This window comes from Ursus americanus, chromosome 3 (assembly GCF_024610735.1).
Source record: "Ursus americanus isolate L20-20 chromosome 3, mUrsAme1.1.p, whole genome shotgun sequence".
NCBI classification, from domain to species: Eukaryota; Metazoa; Chordata; class Mammalia; order Carnivora; family Ursidae; genus Ursus; species Ursus americanus.
Window position 1 is genome coordinate 14,757,677 of NC_142129.1, and position 11,123 is coordinate 14,768,799.

General features: G+C 40.9%; 1 protein-coding gene across 4 annotated transcripts in view; it reads right to left on the reverse strand.

Moving 5' to 3' along the window:
• UBN2 (ubinuclein 2) overlaps nt 1–3,846 on the reverse strand; it is a 76,119-nt gene extending 72,273 nt beyond the window's left edge. For 2 of the 4 annotated variants that reach the window (XM_087860796.1, XM_045792546.2), the window contains exon 1: nt 3,054–3,846. In XM_087860796.1, the coding sequence (XP_087716922.1) occupies nt 3,054–3,527 (474 nt within the window). In that variant the 5' untranslated portion in view covers nt 3,528–3,846. The remainder of the gene's footprint in view (nt 1–3,053) is intronic. The other 2 variants (XM_045792545.2, XM_045792544.2) reach the window with 1 other exon arrangement.
• Between the last annotated feature and the right edge of the window lie 7,277 nt (nt 3,847–11,123).

Below are 11,123 nucleotides of genomic sequence, written 5' to 3' on the forward strand. Positions count from 1 at the left end.
AAATATGCAGTACGACAAGCATTGGAATAGCACAGAATTCTCTAACAGTGTAACTACATCGGCACTATAATCACTTATTCTTTTTATAGTAAATGCTCAACTAATCACATTCACAAGTGGATGTTCCAGTTAACTGATTTTCTGGTTTACTAAGAGTTAAGCAAAAATTACTTGCATATCAATTACTGGCAGAACTTACTTCTAAACCGTGCTATTTCTCTTCAGCCAGAAATGGTGAACAGATTAATCTTTGAGGACAGAGACGATTGCAGAGCCTCAGTCACCATCCTGAACCACCTCAATCAGGGCTTAGTAGTCTACAGAGATAGCTAACCTGTGTCCTTTTAACCTGACAAGAAGGGGTTTTGTTTTTCATATGTTGCCAACATACACTCATTTAACTGTGCTTCTCCTCATCAAAAAAATATAAGAGTATACAAAAAAACTGTGATTGCATTCAGTTAATCAGGGTTTTACTCTTCATTTCGTATTTATGAAGGGGGATGATTTAAATGCACCCCAATATAGGTGGTATTCATATGCAAAAGATTTATATATACCTATACCTATCAACTAAAATCTTATTCAGTGATAGAGAGCTATTTCAAAACTTAGAATCTTTCTTTTCATTCTATACCATCTCTTTCCCTCTCCCCTTTCTACTAAAACTCTGTTACATAAGTTCTTCAATTACAACAACTCAAAATTTAGACTACTTTGAAAATATTATAACATCCTTAAAAATAACTAGACTCTCCTTGAGGGGAAGAAAAACCAAATTTGGGAATCGCCACTCTGTAGATCAATTCTATTGGTCTCATTTTGCTTTCTGTTGGTTTCTACTACTAGGATTTCCTTTCACGGAAATATGACAACTTCCTTTCATGGAAAACAGAGAAATGTCTTCTACAATTCCTTATATAACAAATATGTTCATTGGTAGTAATTGTTGGTAAATCTGGCAAAACTTGGTCGCAAAGGTGCACTGTATAAACAATAGATTTTTTTTTTGGAATACGACAAATGATATATGGCTGAACATACAAGAAAATCTGACCAATATACCCCTAAGTTGATAGTATAAACAAAAAATTAAACTAAATTACTTATCTTTCTCCTATTACATGAAACTAGTAGTTCTGATATTATCAGATTAGCAAGGCAAGCTATCAAAATTAACTTTTTTGTCATAATAATTACAAGGTACATATTATTAATTTATCATGGCATAAATTTCATGGCATTAAGAGGATCATAACAGAAATCTCTGTATTTCTACCGTAACTCTCCTTTCAGTTCATTTTGGCAGGATCCTCTAAATTTAAACTATACAACTTTAAGAAATTTTGTTTTACTGAGAATTGGTATTGGTATAGAAAGAAGTACTAATATAATTACGTACAAGCACTTTGTGCATTAGCCTCCTCATTTGTTAAGTGGGGATAATGGCTCCTACCTCAAGGAGCTCTGCTGAACTAAATTCCATAAGCCATACACCTTACTTAGAACTGTGTCTAACACGCACACAGGAAGAATTCAGTAAATGTTAGCTACCATAATGTACTTTTACCCAAATATGAAGCTTTTCATCTGTAATTTATAAAGTAGGTTAGGGAGTAAAACTGCAGACTCACTTTGATTAGATCAAATACAATTTATTTGAAAAATGCTCCAATCTAGTATTTTCAAAATCCTTTTGGAAAAAAATAACATCACATTAATAAATAGTAGGGGCACTAAAGTGAGTCTGAAGAACAAAATGTGGAAATGGCCAAAATGATCTCTACCCTTAACAATTCATTTTGGTTGCAAACGTTTAGTAGTGATTTGACCACATAACAGTATTTGTAAATAATAATAAAAACATAAACTGGCCTTAAAAGAAATAAAATCCAGTGACATTGTTTAATATGATATTTTTAAACTAAAGAATCATTCAACTACAAAGACCGTTGAGAATGAAAACAAAACAAATGACTTTGGGAATCCATTAGACCGGTGCTAAAGCAAAACCTAATAAAGAGCATAATCTCTAAACAAGAGAGGAAACTGTTCTCTTGTTACTGTTACTCTATCATTTCACTTTCTAGTTTACTTCTAAAGATCACCAAAATCTACAATAAAAATTACAATTACCAACAAACCTCTCTCCAATCGCTGTTGTTCACCAGTTCCATCAAAGGCATACCTATATATTTTCAACAATTCCTAAAAATTCAAAGCAGCTTTTCATCATTCTCCAAAAATTACAATGGCCAGTGCAACATCACCCAACTTAGACCTATAAACTAATGATATACACTCAAATAAGAGAGTGTGACGGTGGGCGCCAAATAAAACAGGAGACACCTTCCCATTCAATTACAGTAAAAACAAACTCTAGAGAAAACAAAGCTAAGTAGGTGTACCAATACCAAGGTGAGAGAAAAATAAGTAACCAAATAACTAATCCGCTTCTTCTTCATTCCTGGAATGGAATCCTTAGTCTGAAAATTTTTAGACTACTTTCAAATACCCTTCAATTAAGAGAAATACCCCACGTTCGCAAGCACATCTCAGCGCCAAGCATAACAAATAGTGATGAAGAGGAAGATGATATGGAGGGGTTACACTATCTCGCTGCTTCGGATGGGGGGCGTGTCCCCCCGGGTTTTCTCTTCCTTTCTACTGGAACGACTGCTGGAGCTCCACAAGGAAAACCCAACCAGTAACTTGCAGAGCCCCCAAATATTGTGTGGGGAGCAGAAAGGAGTAAATTCTGAGGTCTCAAAAGGTGCAGAGGAAAACCAGCTCGGAGCGGCATTTGGAGACGGCGCACGAGGCGGGGGGGGGGGGGTGTTGGTGGAGCCGGGTGGGAGCCTTGGCCAACCCTGGGGAGCAGGGGAAAGCAGCACCAACCACTCGTCCACCCGCTCGGCCCCAGCCCCCTCCAGTCCACCCTCCCAGGCGACCCCAGACGCGCAAAGCGGGCGTCGGAAGGTGCGGACCACCGGGAGAGGAGGACGCGTCCTGAGGCTCCCAGGGTCTGGGGGGTGAGGGAGAATCTTCTGTACCCGTTGTTCTCCGCACAGCAGCAGCTCCGGGTAACTGAACTCCACGCAGCTCTCGTCGGTGGGATCCTTGAGCACTAGCTCCAGGCGCACTGTCTCCCTCGGCGGCCTCTGCTGCGGCTCGGCCCGGGAAGCCGACTCTCGCGGCGGGGGCGGCTGCAAGTGCAGCTGAGGGAGCGGCGGCGGCGGCGGCGGCTCGGGCCGCGGGGGCTCCCGCTGCAGCGACATGGGCGGCTCGGCGCGGCTGACCTCGCGCTGGGGGAGCGGCTTCTCCCGCGGCGGGGGCTGCGCGTCCGACCGGGGGGCAGCCTCCCGCGGGGCCGGCTGCTCCACCCGGGCCGGTTCGCGGTACGGCTGCGGCTCCAGTCGGGGGGGCTCGCGAGGGTATTCGGGCTCGCGTTCGGCCCCCGGGTAGTCGGCCTCGCGCCGCCTCACCGGTGACAGGCTAATAAACGCTACTCTGCGTGGCTCCGCCATCCCCACTGTTCTGGCCCTCTGCCTTCGCTCGAGCCGGCGCTCGGTTCTACGCCGAGTTGTTTGCCTGCCCGCCCTTCCTTTTGCTTTCCGTCGCTTTTCTTCCCTCCACCACCCTCAGTCGTCTCTGCCGACGCCACCGTGAGTACGGACCGTGCCCCCTTCCCCGCCACTATGTTCTGATGGTCTCCACCGCCATCGCCAGGGTCGCCGCAGCCGCCATGTTGGATCCCCCACATAAATAGAAGCAGGCCGCTGAGCGGGCGCATGCGCAGACAGGAGACGCTCGCGTCCACCGTCGTGGCTGTGGCTCAGTTTTCCTCTTTTCCTCCCAACAGTCGGGAGTCCAGACAGGTCAGCGGAAGTGACGTTATGGCAGGGCCGGTTTCCTTGGAAACGGAGACGCCGTCTGCGCCCTTCCTAAAAGGGAGGGGTCTGGGGTTTCCCGAGCTTCCCATTTGCACCCGGAAACCGGCGACGCATGTGGGGCTTAGCTAGGAGCGAGCCTCTGGATGTGCCTGGGACTGACCTAATCATGGCGCTGGGTCCCGTCCGGCATATACCTCCCGCACTCGGCTCTAGAGAATCGGGGTTGTCAAACAGGTTATTCGAGGCGAATACGGAGAAGGGGTTGAGGGACGCGAGGACCAACCGCAGTGCGAGCCCGCCCAGCGCCCCGCTGCCCGAAGTATCGAGGCAAGAAAGGAAATGGCTAACTCCAGCAGGACTAGCCCTGCGGCTTCTCTCCGCAGAACGCAACACTGACTCCCACAGGCCTCCCATTCCTAGACCGACTCCTGTTTTTCTCGCCCGGCCGCGGTGGGGAATGTGTGTGGTACAGTCGTAAAATGCTCAATACCGTTTTAAAGTTGGGTGATTGAACGAGTAAATGAACAGTTCTGGGCTCGCCCGTAAACTGTCGAAATTAACAGAAAACTTCTCAAGAGAATTTGGTGGTATTTTAGGGAACATACTCTTCGAAAGTAGAATGCTAAACGACCCATTTCGGGGGGAGGGGAGACTTGTTTGGGAATGCCTTGTAGGCACACCTGCGATGAACTAATTGGAATTCAGATTTAAAAGGATGAGAGTTATTGCCCACTTTAATCCATTAAATAGAAAGCAAATTCGAGGGCCCGCGCTCTAAATCCTGAAGAGAACTCACTCCTGCTAATTTCATTAACTGGTTTAACATATTGATGACTATTTGATTGAGTCAGTGTGACGTCATAGACAAATTCTCGATTTTTTTCACTTTATTTTTACTAGTTGTATGAAGATAGTGATGGAATGGTTGTCTCCAAAGTTCCCTCCCAGCTCTAAATTGCTATCATTTTTCCTTGGCGCTATGCTTATCTCCATTATCTTCTTTGTAGTTGCTCCCATTTTGATTCTGCACTAGTGGTCTCATTTCTTGGTTTTAGTAGCACTGAAGTGACGTTTCTGTCCCCAGTCTCTTCCTGCCAGTCTTGCAGTGGGACTATATTAATGCTTCTAAAATACGTGTGTGTGTTTTAAGATTTTATTTATTTATGTGAGAGAGAGGGAGGGAAAGAGAATCTGAAGCAGACTCTGCACTGAGTACAGAGCCAGTGAGTGGGCTCGATCCCACAGCCCTGAGATCATGACCTGAGCTGAAACCAAGAGTCGGACACTTAACTGAGCCACCCAGGCACACCTAAAACACGTTTTTGTTACATCATTATTTGTCCTAGATGCGACTTACCTACAAAGTAAATTCTGTACTTCATATAGAATGCATAGTCAGGGGCACCTGGGTGGCACAGCGGTTAGACGTCTGCCTTCGGCTCAGGGCGTGATCCCGGCGTTATGGGATCGAGCCCCACATCAGGCTCCTCCACTATGAGCCTGCTTCTTCCTCTCCCACTCCCCCTGCTTGTGTTCCCTCTCTCGCTGGCTGTCTCTATCTCTGTTGAATAAATAAATAAAATCTTAAAAAAAAAAAAAAAAAGAATGCATAGTCAATATCCACAATTTAGGTCCGACAGAAAACTGGTGGTCTGTGGGCGAAATCATTCTGCAAGTGTGTTACTCCTCCAAAGTTATCTTCTAACTTCTAACGCATTGAGTGTTTTTCTGACTTTTGAACCACAGCTCAAAGTGAGAAATAGATTCTACACTGAAACCCAGTATGCACATGTATACATATCCGAAATACAAGTTGCACAAAACTTCGTAAAATGAAGAACAACAAAATTAATATAATATAAATGTATTTTATAACACAACGTAGAAACCAATCTTAATATAAATAGTACAGAAGCAAATTAGTAAAAGTTTTATTTAATGCCGTGGAAGTCTTTGCCTGTTCATAAGTTTATTCCAGTCCAGAATGCATGAGGACAATGCTGCATGTATATCTGGTCTACCTATTGAGCCTGATCTCTAACTTTATTTTTAAAACAGGTCAAATTGAAAATCCTAGTTCACATACATAGGCATTGTGGATAGTAACATGAATCCACTTTCTTCTTAGCAATAATTTCTTTAATCTTAATCCAACATAATGGTAAATTTCATGTGTAGCAATCATTTTTCTGTGTAAATGAGGTACTAAGCCACAATAATTTATTCTCTTCAGAGAACATCAACTTTAATTCAATTATTTAAGTTTTGAAAGCCAAATGAATCTTATATACAATTATTTTCATTTAATATTTCAAATTATCTTGTTTTTAAGTTTTCAATAATTTTTTGTATCTCTACAGTTTTACGATTGTATTTGTTGTCCCATCACTTGTAATTCTATTATAAATTGTATAAAGTTTTTTATACATAATATTATTATCCATTAATATAATAGATAACATATTTTATCCATTATAAACTGTATAAAGGTTTTTTATTGATTTACATGCTGTTTTCTGATTGTGAATATATTTTTCTCCATACAGACAATAACTCCTCTATAAAATTGTCTTGCTACACATATCTGACATGAAAGTATTAAACAACTCGCAGTATTAGTACTCTCATCAAGTTGGAATATAACTGCAGAGTAATCATTGATTCTTCTCAACGTTCTATGGTAATTGAGTTGATGTTGTGTTATTGCCAGGAAGTATAGCTTTGAATTTATCAGCCTCTTTGACACCAAAAACATATGCACCAACATATTGAAGGAAGCAGTTTCTTTTTTTTTTTTTTTAAGATTTTATTTATTTATTCGACAGAGATAGAGACAGCCAGCGAGAGAAGGAACACAAGCAGGGGGAGTGGGAGAGGAAGAAGCAGGCTCATAGCGGAGGAGCCTGATGTGGGGCTCGATCCCATAACACCGGGATCACACCCTGAGCCAAAGGCAGATGCTTAACCGCTGTGCCACCCAGGCGCCCCAAAAGGAAGCAGTTTCTTAGCACTTAGCGTGAACCTTCTCTTCTGCCACAACTAAACACAAAGATTGTCTTTCTCATTAATATTTGTGAAGCAACTGAGAAATTGTGCCAATAACTTTACGCCCTTTTAAGAACATATTTTAGGGACTTATATGCTATGTCTTCAAATGTCCTTTAATTTTGAAGATATTAATCTTTCTTTTGCCAGAAATGCATTATCTTTCTCTTCTTTGAGTGAAATGTAAAGTCTGTTCTCTGATTATTAGAGGAACATTTTTTTCTCAGTATTTTCACTGCACTTCCAAATATAGCAGCTATGCCTGAACACAGCTCCTGTATTTTCACTTTATTTCTTTTTCATCTAATAATAAAGCACCTTCTTTGAGAACAATTTATACTGGTCTGATTAATAAATAGTACACACACACACACGCCATATATATATATATAGCGCACACATAAAACATCCATGATGACAAACCTTTCCCCGAAAATATACTTTAAGTTCTTCACTGGAACTCAATTGAAAAGTCTGGATTTTCTATCAGCAAATAAAATTCCCCTGTACACCATTTCACAAATCACAGGTAGTTGTGATAAATAAAATTAGACTGTACAATGTTATCTGTCCAACAAATCAACCCAGGAATTCCAGTGAGATAACTGTTCATAAATCAGCTCTCCCTCCTGGACTCTAGCCTTGAATAAGGATTAGTGAGGTGCCCTGATACTTTCAATCCAATTAAATTCTGTTGTAGCCTATTTCATTTCTTTTTTCTAATGCTGCTTTGACCTTTAAAATTGACCTCATAGTCTTCTAACTGGTTGCAGTCACCAGTTTGAAATGGATAGCCACCTTAGCAGTTAGAGACTGAATAGGTGAGGAAAAATTAATTTGGGTGCTTTTAGAATTTTTTAGGGGCAGAGCACGTCTATCTGTGCATTTCCTTGAGAATTTGGGAAATCCTAAATACTCTTGTTCAGTAGTAAGGGCCTTTGAGGATGATGCAAAGAGGTCAAAGTCAATTCCTTTTGAATGCAAAGTCAGAGTATCTTTGCCTAAAATCTTAGATTATGTAAGACATTCACGTTTTCTAATTGTAATGCTATAAGATCAGGCATTTTGGGTTTTTTTGGTATAAAATATAGAACAACAATAAAATAATCCTGTGAGATCAAGCTACTCATACCCTTTTCATTAACAATTAACTATCTACACATCTTCAGCACGGCAATATGATAATTTTACAAACTCTCAAATTTTTTTTTTAAGATTTTATTTATTTATTTGACAGAGAGAGACAGCCAGCGAGAGAAGGAACACAAGCAGGGGAGTGGGAGAGGAAGAAGCAGGCTCCCAGCAGAGGAGCCTGATGTGGGGCTCGATGCCAGAACGCCGGGATCACGCCCTGAGCCGAAGGCAGGTGCTTAACGACTGAGCCACCCAGGCACCCCACATTCTCTCAAATCTTGTGTTGAAGATTAATGTTCAATCCAGGGTGTGGTAACCTTGCATCTGTGGAGACATATACTTAGAGAAAAGGGGCAAACCAACCCCATTGTTTAGTGCTTCTCCTTTAGTGTTTTATCTTAGAGGAGGAGCAGCAGGGTTGTCCCCAGATTTTTGTTTCCCATCTTCTCCAAAATGAATACGATAAGATGGCTGCCTTTTGGAGTTGAACAATAGGAACAAGCTTAATTGGCAATAGCAGTGACAATCAACATAAGAAGGTAGAATGGACCACAGTTCAATGTTATGTTGATCCTTCTTCTGGAAGTCCTGTCAGAGGAAGACACATTTGAGTCAAGACCAGAATGTTCTGGGAAGATCTAAAGGAAGAATATAACAGAGGAAGAAAAGCAAGTGCAAAGTCTGCAAAGGGAGCAAACTTGGTGAGTTAGAAGCAAGGTCAGAGTGGCTAGAGCACGGTGAACAAGCTGGGGAGAGAAGAGACAAATCTGAGAGGGAGATAGGAGTCAGCTTACACGGAATGGTGTAAGGAGTTGGGATTTTATTATAATTGAAACCAGAGCTATCGGAACATTTTAAGTAGAAGAGTAACATGATGTTAGAAGAAAAGCATTTCAAGAAAGTGGCTTGTCAACTGCCTGTTGGATGCTACCAAGTCTAGTAAGATGAGGACAGGAAGATGATCCCTGCACTTGGCAAAATGGAGATTATTGGTAACCTTGAGTTTGGTTTGGTTTGGTTTGGTTTTCAATTCAGGCAAAGAAGGCTGAATTAATCATAGTTGGTTTGTGGCACGTGACCATCATTGATGACCCTTCTCAAGCTCTCTCTCTCCTGCCCCTCTCTGAAATTTCATCTTATTATCATTCCTTATCTCCAATGACAGAAATTGTAAAGTTTAACTTTTTGTTTCTATGTGACTTTGTAAATATGTGGTTTTATACACTTATATTTTTAATAGTAAATTTATTATTATATATCTCATTCTGTTTCTTTTTCACTCAACACCGTGTTTTTAAGATCCACCCATGTTACCTGTGTGTAATAATAGATCAGTTTATAACTTTTTAAAGAAGATTTATTTATTTGAGAGAAAGAACAGGGGGGAGGGCAGAGGGAGAGAGAGAGAATCTCAAGCAGACTCCCTGTTGAGCACAGAGCCCAACTCGAAGGGCTCGATATCCTGACCCTGAGATCATGACCTGAGCCAAAATCAAGAGTTGGCCCCTCAATCGACTGAGCCACCCGGGCGTCCCAACAGTCATTATTATTCTAATTTGCATTTCTCTCATGACTAAGGGAGTTGAGCATCACTTCATATACCTGTTTTTTTAATTTCCTCTTTTGTAAATTGCCTGTTTATAATCATTTTCCACTTTTCCACTTGTGCATTTTCCATTTCCTGTCTCTCTCTTGTTGAATATACAATAATTTCAAATCAGTGAGGGAAGAATGGGTTATTCAATAAATAGTTTAAGACAACTGGGTAGCCATCCACACGAGAATAAAATTGTATCTCCCACCTTACAAAAGGATACATTTCTAGTGAATCAAAGTTTTAAATGTAAAAAATGAAATCATAAACACTTTTGAAGAAATCAGCTGAGACTGAGAAAAATAATCTCACACTAGGGAAAGCCTTTCCAAGTACAACTGATAATTTCGAACATTTAAAACAAATTGCTGCAGGACAGAAAAACAGCACTAATCAAAATCAAATGACAAAAATGGAAACAATTTTGCAACATATTTCACAAAGGGTGAATTTCTCTGCTCTATAAAGAACTCCTACAGATCAAGGAGAAACAACAATAATAACTTAATAGAAAAGTGGAAAGATATGAACAGTTAGCTCACAGGAAAGGAAATTGAAACAACTCTTCAGCAAATGTAATGTGCTCAACCTGACTCAACTGCTGATTCAGAGAATATGTGCATTTTGAATTTGATAAATTGCCCTCCAAAGGAAGTATCAGTGTATATTCCACTAGCAATGTATGAGGGTTTTTTTCTTTTTTAAAAAAGATTTATTTATTTGAAAAAGAGACAGCACAAGCATGAGTGGATGAGCTGGGGGCGGGGAGTGGGGGGATAGATGTGGGGGAAGGGAGAAGGAGCAGAGGGAGTGGCAGAAAAGCCTGGCATGGGGCTTCATCCTGGGACTCCAGTATCATGACCTGAGCCAAAACCAAGAGTCTGATGCTTAACCGACTGAGCCACCAGGCGCCCCTACTTCTTGATAAGATGCTTAATTTTATTAATAATAAGGATTCAAGACCTTCACCTTTTCTCTGAGCTTTATCGCCAATCCAGTTTGAAAACAGTTTGGATATTCTCTTTTACCCCAAAATTAAGAGAGGGTTTTTGTCTAGATTTTTATTTGCTATTTGTTCATTTATTATTTTTTTTCCAGTTGGTTGGTTAAATTGTTTTTTCTTTTCCTTTTTGATGTTTAGGTGGCAGGGTTCTTAATTTTGTGGGTAACTTCGACTTAGACATTGTGATTTAAAACCTCCTTATTCGTTCTATTTTCGAGATGCCTGCTTACTAAGTTAACTCCTGACTTTGGTGCAAACAACTTCAGCATTCCATGCCTTAGTTTGCAAAATGCGAATGATAATATACATACTGTTTAAAGTTGTTGGGATTCAGTGAGTTAATACATGTGACGTGTTTTGACAGGTGGCTGGAGCATAGTAAACACTTGCATAACTGATTGATGTTATCTGCTTTGTGGCCTAATTCACAGTCAGCTTTACTGAATGTTCTATG